Here is a 24,388-nt window from a genome sequence, read left to right as displayed (position 1 = left end):
TTTGGCTTTTTCTTCAGACAAACAAATACAATGCAGCTGCTCTGGCCCTGTCTCTCTATGATTTTTTATAAATTGATGTAGGAAGAATCATAAATGTTTTGACCTGGTATCCCTGTTCTGCCCTTGATGTTGCGTCACAACTGCATTACCTGCCAATCCCACATGGCGGTTTATGGCAGGATCAGATGTTTTCTCGGATTGCTTGTTATATTCGGCCTTTATTGTGTTATCTACAGAAACTTTAAAGCTTTGCTCATGCAGTTAAACCTTATAATTTTACCTGTGTTGGGGAACCATCTCCATGCTAGTTAATCCTTGGTGTTGGATGGGGTTGCGGTCTGGGTTCTGTGTGACAGCTCAAGTTCTTCCACAGCACCCCTTTCCTATAACTGTGTCTTTATGGACCTTGCTTTGTGCACTGGGGCACAGTCATGCTGGAACAGTAAAGGCCAGAACCCAAACTGGTCCCACCAAGCTGGAACCAACAGTTGTCTAGTATATCTTGGTAATGATGTATTAAGGTTTTCCTTCAATGGAACTGATTCGTATCACATGCAGTTTTAGTGCTGCTTTTAATGCCATAGGAGATCAAGAATCTGCAACATTGGTTATTATTATGCGCCTCAGGACTTGCGACCCCCCCCCCATCCTTTGCAACTAGATGTGGTTTACAGTTCTTGGTGGAGCAGCTGCATTTGCTAACCTCTTAATGACCGCCGATACGCCTTTCCACGGCGGTCATTAAGGGTACCTTTTCTAGGTCGCCACCTTTTTATGATTGGGGGGCCCTTGTGCGGCAATCGTAGGAGCCGGGCCCCTGCTCTATCTATCAGGAATGGAGAAACCTCCATTCCTGATAGATTAACTCTTTTCATGCTGCAGTCAGATCATGACCACAACATGTAAAGAGCATGGAGCTGGATACTTACCAGTCACGAGGAGCTCCGGTCCCGGATTCCTGTGTACCTGACCGTGCTGCAGACATATTGCCTGTCAGCAGATAGTTAAACATATTCTGTAATATACTGCACTAGATCACTTGTGCAGTGTATTAGTCCCCTTGTGGGACATGATAAAAGTTAAAAGAAATAAAGTGCATATAATAAAATAAATCCCCCCCATAAAATAAACAGTACCTTTTCCCTTTCCTTTCTTCTATGTGAAACATAAAAAAATGCACATATTAGATATTGCTGCGCCCGTATCAACCTGAACAATAAGCTAAGATTTCTGTATTTTGTTAATCCGCCCCCGCCCCCCCCCCCCAAAAAAAAACAAAAAAAAAAACATATATATTCCAAAATGGTATACAACTTGTCCTGCAAAAAAGACCTAATAAATGGGATGAAATGTTTTTTCACGTTGGAATTTTTCAACCCTGATAGCCTGCACCCTTTGTTTGGCTTTACTGTCCCCGACCTTTCTTGTGTTTCTCCATATAGTGTATACTAGGAACAGTCTGCATTGCATATTCTTGTATTTAAGGAGACATGCTACTGTCATTATCAGCAATAGAAATCCCACCATAAAAATATTCTGTGCAAAAGCAATTACAATCTGAATGCCACAACATTTCTTCCAGGGAAAAGCATCATCTTCATCTGTTCTTTCTCACTCGGTTCATATAAACTCTATTTACTGTAGTAGATTAGGGGAATCTGTTTGACGTTTCTTATTTGTCAGTACTTATATAGTGCCAGAATAATAGAATTCCTACCTTTGTTTAATTCACCGCTGTAGACTTTTAAGTTATTGTTCTCATTAAACCAGACTGAAACCTAAAAAGGAAGTTTCATGTCAAATAACTACTTTCCAGAAAGTAAATGAGAGTTCTACAGAAATTGGCAAGAAATAAAACCGTAGGCATAATTTCCGTCCGCTTCAAATTCTTCTCATATGTTCTGTAGGGAAACCTGTAATTATCAGGCCTGTGGATTCATCCAACTGCAACTGATCATGACAATTGGGGGTCAAGGCCAGGTTTCCCCATTATAAGGGACACTAGTCACTTTGTCATCAGAGGTATTATAAGCTGGGTTCAGAAATAAGGGGGAATTTATAGATTGGATTTTGGAATGTCTTACTCTCCTGACGGTAGGCAAAAATATAGAGAACAATAAGCCCACCGTTTTCTAAAAACGTACATTAGCTTTGTTTTACTCCGAAATGAGTATAAAATCAATCAGGGTAATATGAATGGCTTTCTTATACCCGGACAAGTTGGCATTCTCATTCTTTTAATCTTAGACAACTAAATATAAATGTTTCCTAAAGTGCAAGATACATTAGGTGCTTGGTACTTTGATCAGCTTTGTAAGGATAATGCCTTCCAGAGCAGCTGTGATTATCCGATGTGCAGTGTTTTATATACAGTACATGCCCTTTAATTCCCCTTGGAATCTCCAATTAAAACACAGAGATTTCAGCTCCCCTTCCCCCTTTGCTCTTCTTAAACTGTAAAAGATCTGTAAGTTGCCTTCTTTGGCTATGAGGCCTAGGCAGTTATTGGGAACAACCAGCCAGTGGCAGGAGAAGAAGGAGGAATGGAGGCAATGCTTAGTGGAAGAAGCCAAGACCATGGGAAGAAGGAAAAAAAGAGACAGATCAAGCACCCATGTGCTGAGAGCCCATAGTTAATAATATTCTCTCACCCCTAAATAAGGGTGTAACTCGGGAACCCCCACCAGTCAGGAGAATAAAGTTACCTTTAATTGATGCAACTGTGTCTGATATCAATGGCAATTAATTGGATTAGGCGCAGTACTGCTGCGTTTACACGGAGCGATAATTCGCCCAATCGATCGTTAACGATTTTGAAGCAACTATTTGGTTCTTTTAACGATCAGCGTTAGATAAATTGTTAGAAAAATCGCTAGAAAATTCATAAGAAAAATCGTTATTGCGATCGTTTTTAAGATTGCTTAAGCCCATCTTTAACATAGGGTGAATCTTTGAAAGACTGTTTACACAAAGCGATCTGCGATTTTTTACCAAACTGCGATTTGAGAACATGTTGAAAGATCAAAATGAACAATTTCTTGCTCGTCGCTTGATCGTTTGCTGTGTTTACACAGAACGATCATTGCTCGAATGCGATCGTTATTGTGAAAATCCGAACAATAATCGTTCCGTGTAAACACAGCATACCAGTTACTCATATAGGACAAGCCATTCTGCCCATGTGAACAATGAAGGGGGTGCCATGATGCTGCCTCCTTACTGTGCTGAGTGATGGCGCCTGGAGTTTGTATACCTACTGATAATACATTGATTGCCTATCCTAAAGGCCCTATTCCACGGAACGATTATCGGCCGTATTCGGCTGTCACGGCCGATAATCGTCCTGTGGAATATAAGACAACCATCAGACGACATTGTTCATGTCGGCTGATCGATGCAGTCGTTTGTCTTTCAACCATCTCGAAAAACAAACAACTGTGACAGCAGCTAACTGCTGCCACCGCTCCGCGGAATAGGAGCGGCGGCAGCAGACCGCCACTACCCCTTATGGGCTTCCCAAACGATCTAGCGATCACCCAGGGGGGCAGCCCCCCGCAGCTCCCCATGCCCCCCCCAGAACTCATCTGCTCGCTGCCGCCGCGTGTGTCAGCGCTCCTTTGCTCCTCACAGTTGGCCCGTGGGATAGGTGCCCTGGTGCCATTATTCCTGGAAAAAAAACATCTTTTATTCTTAGTAGCTACTAGTAAGAAGAGAGAAGTTTTGTAGGCCTAGGGCTCAGATACTCATGGCTCTGCTGCTTTGACCATGCACCACCTGGACAAAAGATGTTTTTTCCAGGAATAATGGCACCAGGAGGAGGAGGATTGAGTGAAGCTGCGGAACAGTACCAGCGGTTTTGAGGAAGTCAGGGTGAGTAAGTACAAGGTCCTTTTTTAAACCATATACTGTAGCAAAAAATGGACAAAACCCTTAAAAAATCTAATAAATGCAAAATATAAAACTTCCCAAATGGCAGAAAAAAAAGCAGAAATGTTTAGCCATTTTTTTTTTTTAAAGCTGATGAGGTGGACAAGAAAACTGAGTGTGCACATAGTGAAGTTAATTGGTTAGTTAAATACTTGTCTTTAGGAACTCATTGTCATTTGATTAAAGGGAACCTGTAACCAAGACAATGCTATCTAATCTATCACCATCATCTTATAGAGCAGGTTGATATATATCTTTGTGGCAAAAGATTCAGTATAACTTGTGAAATGTTGATTGAAATCCCTGATCACTCTGTGTTAAGGAGTCCAGTGGGCGGTGTCACTCAATAGACTCAATAGACTCAGAGGTCTGTGTGGTCACATGAGAGCAATGGGGAAAGGGGGTGGGTTAAGCATGGACCAATCAGGAAGTGACAATCATAGAGCTGTGCAGGAGAACAGAGACAGAAACTTTATATACAGCAGTTTGAATGGCTGAGCGTAAGTGCAGGCACATTATAGCAGCGGTGTTTATAGCTGAGTGTGAGTGCAGGCACATTAAAGCAGCAGTGTGTAGCTGAGTGTAAGTGCAGGCACAGTATAGCAGCAGTGTGTATTGCTGAGTGTAAGTGCAGGCACATTATAGCAGCGGTGTGTATAGCTGAGTGTGAGTACAGGCACATTATAGCAGGAACAGAGGATGGGAAACATAAGGGCTGACAGAGACTGCAGGGAGTATGAAGGAATGAGCAGGGCAGATGTGGGCACATACACGCAGCACTCTCTGTCTGGGGAGAGAGGGGTTACAGCTATAAAGAGATTACCTCCATAGCCAGAAGTGGATCTGCTATGATTTGGAAGGTGAGGGAGACTTCCTGGGTCAGAGTACAGTGCTGTAGACCCCGCTATGTAGACCATGCCCCTCCCCCACCTCCGCTCCCACCCAGTACAGGGAACTCTTAAACCGAAGCAATGCTCTTAAACCAAGTTACAATTTTGAAAAACTGTGAGCTCTTGCAAATTGCTCTTAAAGGGGTTGTCCGGCGATAAAAAAATTATTCACAGAATAACACACATTACAAAGTTATACAACTTTGTAATGTATGTTATGTCTGTGAATGGCCCCCTTCCCCGTGTTTCCCCCCCACCCACGCTAGACCCGGAAGTGTGGTGCATTATACTCACCGCATGTCGTGTCGTCCACGGTCTCCGATCGTCAGCAGTGACGTCTTCTTCGGGAGCTTGGCGGATCTTCCCGAGTGCCGGCCACCCTCTGCAGCGTCATCCGAAGCGTCATCTGCAGAGGGCGGCCGGCACTCGGGAAGATCCGCCAAGCTCCCGAAGAAGACGTCACTGCTGACGATCGGAGACCGTGGTCGGCACGCGACAGGTAATGTATAGCGCACCACACTTCCGGGTACACGGGTGGGGGTGGTGGGAAACACGGGGAAGGGGGCCATTCACAGACATAACATACGTTACAAAGTTGTATAACTTTGTAATGTGTGTTATTCTGTGAATAATTTTTTATCGCCGGACAACCCCTTTAATCCATGTTACTCTTAAAGGGGTTATCCAGTGCTACAAAAATATGGCCACTTTCCCTCTTCTCTTGTCTCCAGTTCAGGTGTGGTTTGCAATTAAGCTCCATTTACTTCAATGGAACTGAGTTTAAAACCCCACCCAATCTGGAGACAAGAGAGGGGAAAAAGTGGCCATGTTTTGTAGTGCTGGATAACCCCTTTAAGTCAAGGTACCACTGTAAATCAGTTTGCTTAGCTCCTTCTTCTCTATCACATGATGCCAATAGCATTTTTTTTTACATACAAAGCATCATCCTAATAAAGTTATCCCTTTTCAATGAATCCTCTACAGATTTGTTTTAATATTAGGGTTATATGAAAACTAACATTTTTTATTGCCATTAGCAAACATGTAGAGATGAATGTTATATTATACATTGCCATAAAGTGCATTGCGTATGTTGTTAAAAAAGAACCTCCAGCATCTATAGATTACCTATAAAGTGTGTAGAGATGAATTTATTTCATACATCACCTTCATGTCTGTGGAATCCCTTCATTTCACAATCCCGGTAACACATACAATACCAGGCACAATGATTTCCTAGCCATTCTTCTGGAGCCTTGAATCCTGCCACAACAACTCTCCTTTCTCTTCACTGTTCTTCATCTTATGTCCAATGAACCAGGTAATAATAGTTCATTGCTTCCTGAACTATAAATATTTCCTATCAGTGGAGGTTTTGAATGAACCAGCTTGTTGGTAGCTGAATTGTTTTTTTTCCACCGACAATTACTGGATCCTGTCTATGGGCTTCACCTGCTGCAGATGTCAAATAATCTGCTACCTGGCTGTTTTATTTAGAGAAACACAAGTAAGGCCCCGTTCCCACTGAGCAAAACTAGCAGAATTCCGCGGTGGAATTGTCCGCCGCGGAATGCCGTTAGCCTCCCGCTCATAATGGGAGTCTATGGGAGGTGCACGCCTCTGCTCTGTCCGCGCTGAAGAATGAACATGTTTGTTCTTCAGCGCGGACAGGGCAGGAGCGCGCGCCTCCCATAGACTCCCATTATGAGCGGGAGGCTAACGGCATTCTGCGGCGGACAATTCCGCTAGTTTTGCTCAGTGGGAACAGGGCCTTAGTGTAAGTGCAGGAATTGTAGCTGAAAGATTTCTGCATGAAAATCCTCGCCTATTCTGCTTTGGTAGAATAGGAGCTGAATTTGAGCAGAATTTAAGCAGAATTCAAACAGAATGCAAGCGGAATTCGAGCAGAATTTCAAGCAGAATTTAAGCCCCATTGACTTCTATAGGATTCCTCTAGCAGAATCCGCCCAAAGAATAAACCTGTTCATTCTTCGGGCGGAACATGGATTCCACGCGGAATCTGGACGGAATTCCGGACGGAACTTTACACTGTGTGCACAAACAGACGGAATTCCTATTTTGCGCTATGGAAAGAAGCGATGTTGCACTTACACGGGCGGAATTTGCACAGAAATCTGCAAGAATTGCTCAGTGTGCACATACCCTTATATAGAAATAGGGGTCTCCCATCACTGCAGTAGTATTACAAGGAGTGAGACCATTGTCATGGGCATCCATCCATTGGAATCAATGTAAAGTAGTGAGTAGGTTGACTGGTCAGAAAGGGCTGTCTGGTTTCAGCCACTGAAGTTTATTCATTGCACTAAGATAACTGATACTATCACTAAAAGACATGTCAAAAGACCCCCCACAATAATTAGATATAGCCAGGAAAAGCGCATTGCTCTGGGCTTCACTCCCTGGATCACTAATCAATCATATGGACTCCATCATAAGCTTATAAAATAGACATTTTACTTGCAAAATCTTGTGGCTGTGCCACGGGCCTTGATAAACAAGTTCTTTAGTTTGGCTTCATTGGACTGTGAAAAGTTTTAGTAAATAGTTGAATTTACAGAGATTTTCTAAGAAGGCACAAAACGTAAAGAAGTTGTACTCTTTTATTAATCACATTTGGATGCAAGAGTCCCTTAAAATATGCTGATGACGGGGTGTCCCACTACTGTGATGGTCAGAAATAAACTGTAATGTATTTGGAGAACTAGCAGCAAGTGTTCAATGTCTCTGCGGCTCCACCATAGTGCTGGCTCCTCCAGCGTATGAGTTGCTTTTAAATTACTCTACACTGCTAAATGTTGAATGTGTGGAATTGGGAATTTCTTCTATTAATTTATAAGGTCCGTTAAAGAAGTTTTTCACAAAAAATAAAATCTTTGAAATCAACTGGTGCCAGAAAGTGACAGAGAATTGTAATTTACTGTTTTTAAAAATTCTCAAGTATTCCAGTACTTATCAGCTGCTGTATAACCTACAGGAAGTGGTGTATCCTTTCCATTCTGGAGAGCAGGAGAGGTTTCTATTGGGATTTGTTACTGCTCTGGACAGTTCCTAACATGGACAGAGGTGGCAGCAGAAAGCACTGTGTCAGACTGGAGAGAATACACCACTTCTTGCATGACATACATGATATGCATGATAAGTACTGGAAGGCTTGGGATTTTTTAATAGAAGTAAATTACAAATCTCTGGCACTTTCTAACACCAGTTGATTTGAAAGAATACTTTTTTGGGTGAACTAACCCTTTAAGGTGTTTTAGAACAGAAAACCTCATGTCCAGCAATGGCCATTCTTCACATTGCAAATTGCCCTTCTGAGACTTTCAAGTCCTGTTTTTCCACACTTTAGATCGGACTAGATAGTCATCTATAACTAAAATAAAGTATCAACAATAAGATGAAAATAAGAGGTGACTGCAACTCGAGCATGCTCAAGTCCGACTGTTCGGCATTTGAATACCGGTGGCTAAAGAAGTTGGATGCAGCCCTAGGGATGCAGCCCTGGGGACTCCAAATAAAATACATATTTTGAATGGTGGAAAACTAGGTATAGATTGTAACAAAAGAAGGTGTTCCAGACAAGAGCACTGTGCTGGTTTCATCACCTAAAGTTACCGTTCTTGGTTCCTTTACTAGTTATGCTATTCGCAATAAGTCATAAGATCAAGGCTACTCCTATGTTCCTGATGTTTTGTAGGTTCCTCCTGGACTGTATCAGGCACAGACTCTACAAGTCTTCTGACAGTGTATTGTGATATCTGCACCAAGCCCTTAGCAAGAGATACTTTAAGTCTTGCAAGTTTAGGTTTTCAGATTAGTTTTTTCTAATGTATCCGACAAATGCACAACCAGATTGAGATCTGGGGAATATGGAGGTCCTCTTTTTGCTGCTCTTGCTACCCAATATGCTAAGACTATTCACCTGCATTCTAACATTAAATGGACTCATCGTTTAAGTGATCTAGGTTACTATATGCACTTTGTACCTGTACTCAGGTGGCTAGCTCACCCAACACTTAGGGGCCTATTCCACGGAGCAATAATCGGCCGAATCGGCCTGATTTGGCCAATTATCGCTCGGTGGAATAGAGAAAATGATCAGCTGATGATCGTGTCATCGGCTGATCGTTTATTTAGGCCCAAACCTAAAATCATCGGTCACCCACCGCGCATCGCTGCGTGGAATAGCGGTGCGCGGTGGGAGACCGACGATTTAAGAAGCAGCATACATTACCTAGCAGGGCTGCTCCTTCGCTCCGTCTTCCTCCCCGGGTCCCGCGGCGCAGCATCGGGCTTTGGTGCCGCCTGACTGAGCTTTCAGACCGCTCAGCCAATCACAGGCCGGGACCACCATGGCCAGTGATTGGCTGAGCGGTCTGACAGCTCAGTCAAGCCGCTCTGTAGTTGATGCTGCGCTGCGGGACCCGGGGAGGAAGACGGAGCGGAGGAGAAGCCCTGCTAGAGGTAATGTATGCTGCAAGGGCTGCAAGAACATCGGTAACGATTGTCAGGCCGTGGAATAGGCCCAGTCACTTTCCAATTCTGTGTACAATGGCTGGACCACCTTCAAATAAAGCAGTTGTTGCCTCTTGTGTCACTCCCAGTTCTCCTAGTCTGTAGGCTTTTGCAAGCAGGTCTCTCACTCCTTTTGTATTTTTATTTTAATTAATTCTGCATTGTGTAAATGTAAATGTATCATGTAAAAAATGGAATCTGTTGGCGCTATACAAATAATAATAATAATAATAATAATAATTATTATTATTATTATTATTATTATTATTATTATTATACCTATGGACCATATCATATGTTTGTATGGGACTAAACTTGCACAATGTGTGATTGTGACATGTAAACTGAATTGCATCAGCCGGGGCGAGACCTATTGTGCATGAGTATATTCTCCAGACAACAGAGACCCCTTCAGAATATGTTCACACAATATAACCAATAAAATTGTCAATTCGAAACACTGTGACTAATGCTATCAGGTGGCTCTACATGTGCGGAGCTGTAAATCATTACATTAGTCACAGATTTCATTGTGTTCCTAACAGAGAATACCTTCACAATGAAGACTCCAGCAACCCACCCGGAGACACCCCTTCCCCACCAGAGAGCACATCTACCAGCACAGAGGCATTGCCGGCTGTTTATCCTGCACCTGCAGACTCATGGAAAACCTTAATAGGACATGTAGGTAAGAACAGTACATAGTTCACTGAATATAGCAATGCACACAATATAATAAAAAATGTATTTAACATGTGTGAAAATAATTGGGTCAAAAGTAAATCAAAGACTTAGGGCCCTATTTCACGGAATGATAATTGGCCAAATCAGGCCGTTTATCAATCTGTGTAACAGAGACAATGATTATGTCTGATCGTGTCTTTAGGTCCAACTGCGCATCACAATGTGTAATATCGATGTGCGGCCGACGGCTGACAAATGTAAAAAAAAAAAAAAGTTCATACATGACCTGACCATGCTCCCTGGTGCTTCTGCCCGCTCCCCAATACCTTCCTGTCTTCTGTCTGGTACCGCAGACACCGCAAGTATATCAGAGCAGGCTCTAAAGTGACAGGCGCTCAACCTATCACTGGCCGCCTTTACATAGGATCAAGGCCTTCAGGGTTGTAGCTATAGACAGTACATGGATAGCAAATGAACCCAGGTTTTAGTACCCGTGGGGGTTCAAAGGCCTCTGTAACACATAAGATCATACCAGTACTATAAATGACAGCTGGGGGAACTGTTACAAACGTTACTTCCTCTACCACCTTTGCAAGGGAAAATGATTAATATTTTATGTGATCACATTATACCTCAATACCTTTTACTGAAAGGCTCAGTAAATCCTGTCTTCTGCCACACCAGATACTGCAGTATGCAGCTTTTTTAATGTTAAGGATGCAAAGTGGTAACAGAATGGCCACGATCCTAATGACATCAACACCATCTTAGTTTTTTTTTTCTTTACTTACAAAGTAACACAATTAAAAAAAAAAACTTAAATGGGTAGTTCACCAAAAATATTTTTCTTTCAAATCAACTGATGACAGAGATTTGTAATTTATTTCTATAAAAAAAAATCCTGCCTTTCATCACTTATCAGCTGCTATATGCAGGGCCGGATTAAAGGGAGGGCACCAGGGGCACGTGCCCAGGTGCCTCCACCACTTAGGGGCCCCCACGAGCTCGAACCCTAGCAGAACGGTGCTGTTTACCCAGGATATCAGGCCATGTAGTAGGGCCCTAACACAGTGGGCAACAGCGCGCAGAAAGTGCTCTGTTTTCACATTGCGTTATTAACACAAACACAATGTGGGAATACACTCTGATACTTAGTCCACCCCCTCCCCTCTGCTCCTGTCTCTAGGGCCTTGCATCTTCCCCTGTACTGCAGCCCCTAGTAGCCACGTGCATAACAGAAGAGGATGCTGACCCATACGGCCAGGAGCGAGGAGGGGTCTGTGCTAAGTCACCTACAGTAAGCAGCCATCTGTATAGATTGCGGTATAGTTTATCTATTTTTTTTTTTGGGGGGGGGGGGGGGGATTGTCGCCCGGGGCCTCCACCAACCTTAATCCAGCCCTGGCTATATGTCCTGCAGGAAGTGGTGTTTTCTTTCAAGTCTGACACAGTGCTCTCTGCTGCCACCTCTTTCTGTGACAGGAACTGTCCAGAGCAGTAGCTCTGAAAAACATAAAAAAGCATAGAAAACCTCTCTTGCTTTCCAGACTGAAAATAATACCACTTTCTGTAGGACATACAGTAACTGATAAGTACTGGAAGATTTTTAATTAGAAGTATGAGATTTTTTAATAGAAGTAAATTACAAATCTTTGGCATTTTCTGTCACCAGTTGATTTGAATTTTTTTTTTTTTGCTGAACTACCCCTTTAAGTAATATATGGGTGCACATTATTAGAGGGAAATGAATAAAATGCATGAGTAGGGCATCATCCAGGCTATGATCTGCCCTGAGCACGGTCTATAATACTAAACAAATAAATAATAAGTCCACAGCACAGATTCCCTGCAGCATGTGTAGCATTGAAAGAGGTCAAATCCGCAGTTTTAATTAGTAAAGGAATTGACATGCTATGGATATTAAGATCTGCAATGCAGCTAGTTTCCATACTGAAGTTTTTTGCAGGGACTGGGTGAGATATCCTAAATTCTCTATGTTGCTGTATTCTACTGGGGGGGTTTCTGCTCATAAATCCAGATGAGAGATTTGCCGTTATTTTGCTACATTGTACTTGCCCTGAATCATCTTTCTTCCCTTTCCGATAAGAATCCTTTTAGGGCCGTTTACTGCTCCCTTCTAGATGAAAAGTTATTATTATCGAAATTAATCAGAGCCGAAGAGTGGAACAAATGCATTCTCCTCTGACCCGTGAGCTGGTGGCGCCTATAAATATAATCACAGTGTGGGGAATACAGTATTACCCGTGTTTAGAGCATGCTCTATTTTAAGGCAGACAAGTAATGTGTTACTCCACGGTCTCATTCATTTTGTTTATTTAGAGAGTAAAAAAAAAAAATATTTGATGGGCCAATAACATACAGAGCCAAAAATACATATGGGGGATGTGTCAGCTCTGCCATTCATGCCCCATTAAGCCTGAGACTAAGACAAAATGTTCCAGCCTGTGTATTGTTCCTCCATAGCTGTCAGCCACAGTCACTGAACAAGGGCGCAGCATGGATTTCGACTGGTTAAAGCATCAGAGAGTCTGATTGGCTAAGTGCTTCGACTTGTTTTTGCAGATCGATTCAGTTATATGTGCATTAGTATTTACCTTCTCGGAGCCAATGGGAAAGTATAGCTCACAATTTGTTGACATGGGAACCAGTCAAATGCAAAATTGTGCCAATGGTCTACAGACTCTTGCTGTGTTTAATGCCGTGAATTATACGGGATATTTTAACAAGTAACCTTCCAGCAGTTCTGTAGGCATTGTATGCTCAGATGTCCTGCCAATTCCACTGTGTAGACCTTTACTGCTTTGTATACTTACAGTACAGTACTTACTAGGACTAACTAAGATGTCAGGGTAAAAACTGTGTATTAAAGGAGAACTCCGGCAAAAAAAAAACTGTGCTGGCAGGGGGGTGGAGGAACATAATAAAGCTATACATATCAATCCAGGTGCCCCCACATAGCTGCCTTACTGCTCTCAGACCCCTGCCGGCCTCCTGCAGTTCCCGCTTCTGCAACATCAGAAACTGTCTGAGAAAGCAGCCAGGTCCCAACTGCGGATACCGCGATTCAGAGCCAGGGAATCGTGGGGAGAGGATTGGTAGTTCAGGTGTCGGGTCCACGGATTTACCCAGGGACTACATGAACCAGAATGACGGTGCTTGACGGCTTCAGAAATATATGACTGTAATAGCCAACTTTAATAGTCTCATGCACAACGCGTTTCTGGTAAATAATACCCCTTTGTCAAGTAAAAGAGACATGACACAGTACAACAAAAGAAAAAGTTCAGGGGGCAAACAGAAGCTCAAACAGGTGGTCACTATATCATGGAGTAGCAGTCCTATAAGAATCAGAGTCCAGAAATAGTAGCCACAGACTCCATGTTGCAGTATATTTCTATACGGCTTCTGACATGACAGCAACCAAGTCCTCCATATGGTGTATGTGTATGATTTCCGCATACCATGCATCTAAGGTAGGAGAGTCCACAGATTTCCACCGCCGAGGCACCATGGATTTTGCAGCCTGAAGTAAATGTCGTGCAAGGGACTTTTTGAAACTGGATTGTAGGAATAAAAACATTTTTTTTTTACTTGGTTGCACATTGGATACATTTATCAAGACCAGCGTACACATATGCTAGTCTTACATAAAGCCCATCCCCATGCGCCATTTTTATTAAGCAGTGTAGATTTTCACCATGATTTACGTCTGCTAGCGTAAATCAAGTGAGCAAGGTTTACTATGGAGAAAAGGTTTCCAGAGAAGCATGCAAGTTTTATAATTCCCCCCATTGTATTTCTTTACTGGTCAAGTACAACATAAGTATCAGATATAATGTATGTGCTAGCTATATAGATTTCAAATTACAATGGTGTCTGACTTTCACCTGTGATGCCAGAGTCACATATCTTCAGGCTTCAGCCTCAAGTGTCGACACATCACGGGTCAGAATAATTTGTCTGCAGAAAAAAATGTTTTCTATGAATATTGAGTACAAAAATCTACTCCAATCTGACAGAAGTGTCCCTTTAATGTGATGTGGGACTCATTACAGTGAAGATATGGTCAGAGAGTAAATACATTGTATATAGTAGGACATGGATGGTAATGGAGATTTCTGCCTTCCCCCACAGCCACCTTTTTCCTCTGTGATCCAGACTTTTCTGTTCTCCTCGTTCTTGTCCATAATACATGGCAATCCATATCCAAGGGCAATGTCATTTTGCAAACAATGGTCGGCATTGATTTTACAAAAGGGAGATTAGTTTGGCTAGGTTCTAGTAAATCTTACTTTACAATGCAATGTAATGAAGTGAATATTCAATACATACTTGACGGATGTGGTTTATAGAAAAGGTAGAACTCCAGTGTATGGATCAATATCTCACAGTATAAAAGCAGCAATATAAAAATATAAGAATATAAGGTACAATACACATTTCTGGTAGTAATTTAATCTTAGAATAAAAGATACTGATGACTATGGTAGCCTGAAGCATTACTTTTTACGTGGCTCCATAGCAAAGTAGGTAATTGGAGCGCCATTGTAGAATTGTAGTAATGAAAACAGAAAGGAGAACCCATTTGGGAGGATTATTCCTGTGCAGGTCTATAAACTTGTTAAGGCTGTAGTGTCACCTATGACTGTGTAATACAAATAAACCAGAAATAGGAGTTGTCAATATGGTGGGTTGTGCCCAGTAGCCCCATCACTTATTATTACAGTGCAATGGCCTTCGGCTCTATGACTGAGAGATACAACTGGATTGCATGGTGCATGGCCATCATCCAGCAAGGACATGGAGAGAGAAAGGAGCTGCTGCACATCGCACCTATGGCTAACACTAATGCCTCTCGTCTTCATTTAAAAATCAACGCCAGGATGTTGGTATATAATTTGATCAAACCATATTGCCTCATGTACCTACGCTAAATCAACACTGTGTCGGTCTGCGACTGCTAACCCCGCAAAGCGAGTGCAAGCAGGGGAGGGAGGCCACAGAATGGCCATGCAACCCCACTGGAGAAAGCTGCCACCAAGCAACACAAGTGTGAACAATGTCTTACTGCTCAACACTGCACCGGAGGTAGAATGGGAAAAATAGGAGTTACTTACCATGTGTGCACAGGTGCTTCCTGCTGATAAGTTTGGGGTTTGAAGGGGCCCTTGGGGGTTTGGTCCTGTGACGGCGGGGTTGCAGGGCCATTCCGTGGCCTCCCTTCCCTGCTTACACTCGCTTTGCAGGGTTGGCGGTCGCTGACCGGCACTGTGTTAACTTAATGTAGAGACTCCAGGGCCAGGGGACCTGTACGTGGTACATGCAATATGGTTTGATCAATTTGTATACCAACATCCTGGCATTGGTTTTTAAATGTAGCCAAGAGGCATTAGTGTCAGCCATAGGTGTGAGGTGCAGCAGCTCCTTTCTCTCTCCATGTCTGTCTATCAAGACCTGGGCTACACAGAAGGGATCCTTACTAAGTCTTAGTTGCTGCTAATTGGATAATTTTTGACTAGTTGAGCGTAGAATTAGATAATGCTTTTACCTGGTAAAATAGTTGTATTTTGTATAAATTGACTCTAGTTCTGGCAGGTATATCTATGGCCTCTTAAAACGACTCTGTACCCACAATCTGCCCCCCCCCCCCCCCACACACACACACAAAAACTATTGTCCTAAAAGACAACTTTTAAACTTGCAGCCAAAACTGTGCCAAACTGCTGTGGCTTAGAATATCTGTGTCCTAACTTTGCACCAACCCTCCGAACCTCCTCCCCACCCTTCTCATCATAAGGGATTCTCCTCATCATTAGGGGTTCTTGTGACCATCTAGTTATTATTCCCTATTGTGTGGATAGGTGATAACTGTTAATCTTTGGGGAGGCCCTTTATTGTCAACCAGCACCAGAAAAGATTTGAAAATGTGTATATATATATATACATCCATTCCCACTCTGATCTGATTTGTGTGCATCCGTTTTGAATTTTGATCCATTTTTCCATTGACCTCTTGTACAAAAATTATTAAAAAAAGATCAAAATGAATCCTTTTTTTTAACGTACAGAAAAATAAAGTCAGCTATGTTTTTGTGTACGTTAAAAAAAATGGATGCATTTCGATCCCTTTTTTTTCATCAAGGGGAAAACGGATGCACACAGATGTATCTGTTTTTTCCATCTGTTTTTATTTTTTTAAACTATGTAAAAACCTGATTGCAAAAACATATTGTGAACCCAGCCTAATCCTATTCCTGCACAATACAATAGTATCTGTGCTCTTCTTCATAAATGTGTGAAGTGTTAACTATATTTGCATGGAACGCAATGTGCTTTGGGCTCTTTATGCTAACTGATGTTGTCTTTCTTCTGGAGAGTTCCTGTACCAGGAATACAGAGATAAATCTACCCAACATGAGATTGAAGCCCGAAGACTTCAAGATAACTATGTACAAACTCCTAAAACACCAGACAGTCCCAAAACCCCAGAAGAGGGGTCATCGCCACCCACAGAGTTTCAGAGATCTAACTCCACATTCAGCCGCCTCCAAAACACAAGCTCTGGCTTCAACTTATGGCAAGATCTTCCAGAAATCAAGAATAGCGGGGTGCTAAGTGTGTTACAACCCCAAGAAATAAAGCTTCAAGAGGTGAGATGGTCAGACCTGATCGAAAAGGGCGTAGAGAATTTATAAATGCTGAACTACAGAAGGGTCTGAAACCAATCAGCCAAGTATATCTAGTATAGGACCTGGAATCCATTGTATAATACTGTACAGTGACTACATGGTTTTAATACTAAAGTAGCATGTTTTAAAAATCATATTTATTTAAAAATTTTATTTTTTACAGAAGCCAATAGTTGGGTCTAAACTGTTCTTCCTATAAATTGAATAGAAACTCTAAGAGTAAGATTGGCCAGCATGTTAGATGTCGTGTGTGCTTTCCTACCCCACTAAAGCAATGGATTTATCTCTCCTTTTCCCGCTTCCCTCTCCGCTGGCTACATAGACTCCATTATACGCTTCAGCGGATTCTGCTGTCCGCCCAAAGAATTGACGTTTCAGTTCTTTGGGCAGACGACGGAATCCACCCGAGCATATAATGGAGCCGGTGCAGGGGAAAGTGGGAGCGCGCAGGGACAAGGGGTGGATTCTGCATGCATATACCCTAATAGGATAGGATATGTTAAAATCTAATTGGTGTTGAGAGTCAGGACAACCCATTGTACCCTCCAGAGTGGCTGCACTGAATAGAGCTGAATGTTCCTCGGCATCAGAATGTGCATAAATGTCCTGTTTTACCTATGTGTCATGTGGAATATTCATTTCTAACTTATGTATTGTGTATATTTCTTGCTGATATTTAGGCAATGTTTGAATTGGTGACTTCAGAAGCTTCTTACTACAAGAGCCTGAGCCTTCTGATTTCTCACTTTATGGAGAGTGAAAGACTAAAAGCCACCATACATCCCTCTGAAATGCACTTCATATTCTCCAATGTACTTGAGGTCCTGGCAACTAGTGAAAGGTATACAGATATAAATGGCTTCCTGGTTTTAAATGCAACAAGGAGTTGTCTATGGGCCATGTCTGATATTGTAGCTTATCCCTATTTGCCTGATTAGAATAAGCTGCAGTACCAGGCACAGCCCTTGAGGTGCTTGAAAGTTAGCTTACAATTTACATTCATTATTTTTTGTCATGCTGTAAAACAAAGCTATACTTACCTGTAATCCAGGTTCAGTCTCCTGAAGCTTTTTAGTGTTGTGCAGGTTGAAAAAAAAACAAAACACAGGAATTCCGGCCAGTACAGAGAGTCACAGCTCAATGTGTCCGTCAATCACATGACTGCCTTCTCTGTGAGCGCTCAGATGACCTGGGAAACACAGGACTTCCTGTATTTAGACTCTTTGGAGAAAAAAAGGCAGTGCCTGTTTTCCATGATAACTGGAAAAAAAAACAATGAATGTACATTGAAAACTTGCTTTTTATCACATCTACTGAAGAAATTAAAATCACTTTTTACCGGTTGACTAAACATTATAAAGCTTAGAAGCTTAGACTAAACATTATAAAGCTTAGAAGCGTAACCTGCAGCTATGGATTTGGTTCATACTTTAGTAATAGCTCAGTATTAGAAACATAGAAATTTGTCGGCAGAAAAAGACCACTTGGTCCATCTAGTCTGTCCTAGTATTACATTGCTGGTTTTTCTTCATTCAGAAAACATGTTTTTCTACTTGTTTTTCTAGGTTTCTTCTGGACCTGGAGCAGAGATTTGAAGAGAATTTGGTGATTTCTGACGTTTGTGACATTGTATTCAGACATGCGGAGAATCACTTTGGTGTCTATGTCACCTATGTCTGCAACCAAACCTATCAGGAGAGGGCGTACAGGAGGCTGCTGTGAGTTCAGCAATGGCAGAAATGTAAATGTGACCAAGCGACTGCTGCTCTCCTCTCCATGTTTGTCATTTTACATGCTTGTCTGTGTGTTCCTTCCTGGCTATGAGCTTATGTTATGCTGCCCCTGTATTTTCTGTAATACTTTGTCATTTAAATCAAATCAATCACATAACATGCACCACTCCTGCAATAATAATAATAATGATAATAATAATGGTGATCCCGTTCATCAAATTTTAAAAAATTTAGTCCAGACTTTTTATGATCTTTTTTGCAAATAAATAATATGGGTCCAGTATTAGGCTATGTTCACACAATGGCTTTTAAGCTCTGTCTTAAATGACGTCCGTTATTTTGAGCCTAAAATAACGGACATTATTTAACTGTCTGCCCTTCCCTTAGTGCAATGACTAGTTTTTGCACATTATTCTAGTTTGGGTTACTAATTGCCCTTTCGGTGCGACTTACTTTAAAAGTCCATTGAATTTAATAGTAAAAACGGAGAAAGAACGGTGACAATAGAAAAACTGTGTGTGAACTACTAATAAAAAACGTCCGTTGTTGGCTAAAGACGTCCGAAAATAATGATCATGTTCATTATTTTGACATTCGCGGCAAAAACGTCCGTTATTTAATGCACTGTGTGAATTGGACGTCCGTCTTCTCATTGACTTCAATGCATTGCCATTGCTGTCAGTTAAATCGCGGCAAAAACTGATGTTTTTTTAAATATGAAAATCGGCCACCTTTTCAATTTTTTTGACGTTGTGTAAACATAGAGTTAAAAAAATCAAAGAACTTTTGAACCCTATTAATAAATAATTTTTACTGAATATGCGTTGAGAAACAGTATATAAGAAGAGTCCATGAGGATAAGCCAAACATGATAAAGGATCCTAAAGGTTCTCATACACTTTATACTTTTGTTGGACTTACCACCAACAGTATTTGTATAGGACTCTTCCCAACTGTCCACCAACAGTTAATGTTGGTGGAGATAGGGGTCGGGTGTGATGGAAAATCCCTGCCTTAAAGGAGAAGTCGGCCAAAATTAATTTTTGATATGTTGTTACTTATGAAAAGTTATACAAATTTCTAATGTACATTAATTATGGGAAATGCACATATAGGGCTATTTCGCTTAATTTAGTAGATCAGGAAGTGTTAGAATTCTCTCAGATCCAGTGACGTCACGACGAAAGGTGTAATTCCTATGGAGTGTCCAGCAGGGGGCGATCTCTATATAGAAGTCTATGGGACTTTATTGTTTCTATCGATTTCTATGTAATGTAGTGTAGTGTACAGTGCTTTATTGAATGAATATATCTATGGAAAACTTTGGGGAGCAAGTGTCCCTGCTCCCCAAAGTATTGCATAAATGTATTCATTCAATACATTAGGATATCACAGTAAGCCCGCCGATCCGCCGCATTCCCACCGCACGCCGATCCGCCGCATTCCCGCCGATCCGCCGCATATACACTGAACTACAGCTCCCATCATCTGCTTATAGTATGAACAGCTGTAGCTGGGTAATGGATATGACTTGCCTACGATGCCACTGCTTATGCCGCCGGGCGCAGGGGGGAGCCGCTCAGTACACAGGAGCGCTCCCCCCTCCTCCTCCTCCTTCCGGGAACCTTCTCCCTATACCACTGCTGACTCCCCACCTGGCTGCCGCTCTCCGCTCTCATATACCAGCTCCCGATGCATCAGTGCGGACACCAGGAAGCATCGGGAGCCGGTATATGAGAGCGGCGGCCAGGCAGGGAGTCAGCAGTGCTATAGGGGGAAGGTTCCCAGAAGGAGGAGGAGGAGGGGGGGGGAGCGCTCCTGTGTACTGAGCGGCTCCCCCCTGCGTCTGGCGGCATAAGCAGTGGCATCGCAGGCAAGTCATATCCATTACCCAGCTACAGCTCCCATCACCTGTTCATACTATAAGCAGATGATGGGAGCTGTAGTTCAGTGTATATGCGGCGGATCGGCGGGAATGCTGCGGATCGGCGGGTATGCGGCGGATCGGCGGGCTTACTGTGATATCCTAATGTATTGAATGAATACATTTATGCAATACTTTGGGGAGCAAGGACACTTCCTCCCCAAAGTATTCCATAGATGTATTCATTCAATAAAGCACTACACTACATTACATTACATAGAAATCCATAGAAACAATAAAGTCCCATAGACTTCTATATAGAGAGCGCCCCCTGCTGGACACTCCATAGGAATTACACCTTTCGTCGTGACGTCACTGGATCTGAGAGAATTCTAACACTTCCTGATCTACTAAATTAAGGGAAATAGCCCTATATGTGCATTTCCCATAATTAAAGTACGTTAGAAATTTGTATAACTTTTCATAAGTAACAACATATCAAAAATTAATTTTGGCCAGACTTCTCCTTCAAGCCCCCATTCCACGGGCCAACTGAGAGGAGCAAACGAGAGCTATTAGTGCTTGTTTGCTCCTCGTTCCCCGCTCGCTGCCGCCGCTATTCCACGCGGCGGCAGTGAGAGGGTGAGTGCAGGAGGTGATCGCTAGATCATCAGGGTAGCCCATAGCATACAGCAGCGGTCTACTGCCACCTCTCCTATTCCACTCCATCTTGTGCCAGCAAATGAAGGAACAATGTGGAATTACACTGAACGATTAGTGAAGAAATGCAGAATTACATCGATAAACAATGATTTTGGTGTCAGCACCAAATGAACAATGAACAATTTCTCATTGGCTGATTGATCGTTGCCTGCATTTACACTAAATGATTATGATTTAAATTTAATCAATATAACGATAATTTGCACGATAATCATCCTATGTAATAGGGCCCTAAGTCCCAGGACACATTTGTGATTTTTCCATGTTCCCCTGCAGCAAAGACCGCAAGTCAATTTAAATGGAATTTAGTGCTTACCATCCTTACTGAACTGCTCCCTGGAAGGAACCTCTATCCCCAGTAGTACACCACTATATCTTTATTCGTGGCAACAAAGCAGGAGATGTTAGATTCCCTCATGCACTGTATGCCACCAATAAAGTCAATAAAGTCCAACTCTAGCTATACTGAACCCAGGACAGTCCTAACCTTATGGTAAAGAGATTTCAGCTCCTGCTGTATATAGCTTAGAGAACATTGACTATCCCGATGCACTGTATAACACTGTATAACACTGTAGCTGTGTAAGGAACACTGTCATGACTGTTTCAACCTCTAAACATAAATTATAATGTTGATAAGAAAAGATTGCTTTAACAATTTAACCCTATATTGCCTACGTATATAATGATCGTCTTTTTCTATGATTGTGTTTGTCAGTCAAGAAAGGCCAGAATTTCGGGAAGCTGTGGCACATTTGGAAAACAATCCTATTTGCCGAGGACTCCCATTCTCTTCGTTCCTCATCTTACCGTTTCAGAGGATTACACGGCTCAAACTCTTGGTGCAGGTACGCCCTAGCAAAACTCTGCTCTGTCTGAATATGAACATTTGTGGTGTGTAGAGATAAGCGAACCTGGAGCATGCTCTAGTCCATCCAAACCCGAACTTTCGGCATTTGATTAGCGGGGGCTGCTGAAGTTGGATAAAGCCCTAAGGCTATGTGGAAATCATGGATATAGTCATTGGCTGTATCCATGTTTTCCAGACAACCTTAGAGCTTTATCCAACTTCAGAAGCCCCCGCTAATCAAATACTGAACGATCGGGTTCGGATGCACTTAAGCATGCTCGAGGTTCGCTCATCTCTAGTGGTGTGTTCCAATGCATGCAATTTTATGGAGGTGTCTAGTGGAGCATGCCGCCATTTTTATTTTCTTGGATTCATGTAGAGGGCTTAGGCACATGAAGGCCCTAAATCTGCACAGTCCTAGTAGTGATAGTCTGCTGCTGTCCTATGCTTAGATTTCAATAGGAAACGAACAAAGGAACAAAAATGTAAAAGTTTATTATACTATGAGTCAGCTGTCTTGAGATTTTGTGCCCCCAACGTCACAGAATTTCCTATGAAATCTCTGGTCACACCCTGTATCCTAATGCAAAATATTCAAAATCCATTGTGTGCTTCCCTATGCTGTGAAATGTGAGTGTATAACCAGACACTGAGGGTTAATGATATGTTGAGCTAATTAGTTAAAAAAAAAATTTTTTTATTTAAACTTTTTATTAATTTTCAAACTTTACAGAAATTTACATTAATAAGGCATATACCTTATACTCATGATACGAAGCAAACACATAAACAATTATAAGCAATACACTAAGTCCCTCCCCCCCCCCCCCCTCCCCGACATCTGATTCTCTATATTAGCCTATTATTTTATATATCACTAATTCTCAGTATATTTTACCTTAATTTTTATGTCTCTTATCCTAGCTTCTATTAGGGTAAAGCTGCAAATAGTACATGCACCATTTTTGCCAATGTTTATGGGATCTTATAATCCCATCCATTCCTACAGCTATTGCAGTTTCCATCTTATAATTGTGTTGTACCTTAGCTATAACCTCTAGTGTAGATGGGATTTCACTAGATTTCCATCTTCTAGCTATGCTGCTTCGTGCTGACATTAATACATGCAGCAATATTACCCTGTCTTGGGGTGGAATGTTCTCAGTTTTCATTGAAATCAATGCCAGACCTGGACCCCAATTTGGTTGGTAACCAAGTATACTTCGTATGAGGTCCTCTATTTGGGACCAGAACATCTTAATTAAATGGCATTCCCACCATATATGAAGCAGAGTGCCATTACTCTCATGGCACCTCCAACATACCGGGGACATATTTGGAAAATTTTTTGCTAACTTATATGGTGTCCTATACCATCGGTATAATAATTTGTGGGATGCTTCTAGGTGTCCAATACAGTGTGATACTCTAGATGGAATACTATATACCGTGTCCCATTCATCCTGTGTAAATATATGACCTAGGTCCTCTTCCCATTTCTTTGTAAAGGTAAATGATTTTCTTTGAGATGATAAAATTCTGTATGTTAAATTTTTTATTGGAGTGAGGATAGAGTGATGAATTATTAAAAAAAGGAAATTGATTGACGCGTCACTATACAGTCAGTGTGTTGGAAACGTGTTGATTAGACATTATTCAAATGTTTCACTTTTTTAGTGGCTTTTGGACGTATTTTAACCAAAACATATTTTCACCCTTTTCTGTGTCTTGATCCCACTAAAAATACCTAATACTGACCAATATATTAGCAGGTTAAACAATTAGTCCCCTATAGCACCAGGGCTGCTGAGGAGGAGGGTATGTGTCTTACCTTCCTCCTCCCCTGCACCAGTCCCACGCTGTTAGTCAGGGAAAACTCCGCTCTGTAGCACCCTTAGAAGTACTGCCACGTCACCTGGCCCGCCCCTTTTAATGATAATCAATAGAGCGGGTGCACTAGATGACGCAGCAGTGCTCCTAAGGGTGCTCTGGACTGAAGTTTACCCCAAATAACAGTGCGGGACCGGCGCCGAGGAGGAAGGAAAGGCACATACCTTTCTTCTCATCGTTTCAAGCGTTATAGGGGACCATCAGCAGGTTAGATTTGTCTAACCTGCTGATAGTTTCCCTTTAAAGGGTTGGCTGGTGTCTCAATAAAACGTAAGGCTGAAATTGTGGTAAGGACTGCCTTTTTAGTGATAGATGCCCTTTAAGGATTTACTGTATGGTAGCTGGGACTTGCAGTGGTAAACTGTGGCTAACACTGGGAAAGCAAACCTTTATGAGGCTCATAATATGCTGGGTAAACATGGCCGTAAACTGTATAAAGAGGTTGTGCAGCAGCTGAAGAATATACAGTATCTTATGCTGGGGGTGCATATAAACTTATAATATTTGTATAACTTACAGTAGGGGTATATTAGAAATAAAGGGTGAGTATATAACTCTAGCTAAAGTCCCTGTGCAAGCTCTTG

The 24,388-nt window shown here is 42.0% G+C and overlaps 1 protein-coding gene across 2 annotated transcripts in view; it reads left to right on the top strand.

Annotated features, from left to right (window-relative positions):
- Window positions 1–24,388, top strand: part of NGEF (neuronal guanine nucleotide exchange factor) — a 112,020-nt gene that overhangs the window by 60,910 nt on the left and 26,722 nt on the right. For both annotated transcript variants that reach the window (XM_069975515.1, XM_069975516.1), the window contains 5 exons: window positions 9,896–10,038; window positions 16,431–16,705; window positions 17,425–17,585; window positions 18,310–18,462; window positions 21,783–21,912. In XM_069975515.1, the coding sequence (XP_069831616.1) occupies window positions 9,896–10,038; window positions 16,431–16,705; window positions 17,425–17,585; window positions 18,310–18,462; window positions 21,783–21,912 (862 nt within the window). The remainder of the gene's footprint in view (window positions 1–9,895; window positions 10,039–16,430; window positions 16,706–17,424; window positions 17,586–18,309; window positions 18,463–21,782; window positions 21,913–24,388) is intronic.

Source organism: Dendropsophus ebraccatus, chromosome 6 (genome assembly GCF_027789765.1).
Source record: "Dendropsophus ebraccatus isolate aDenEbr1 chromosome 6, aDenEbr1.pat, whole genome shotgun sequence".
Lineage (NCBI taxonomy): Eukaryota > Metazoa > Chordata > Amphibia > Anura > Hylidae > Dendropsophus > Dendropsophus ebraccatus.
This window is presented reverse-complemented; position numbering and strand designations above follow the sequence as displayed.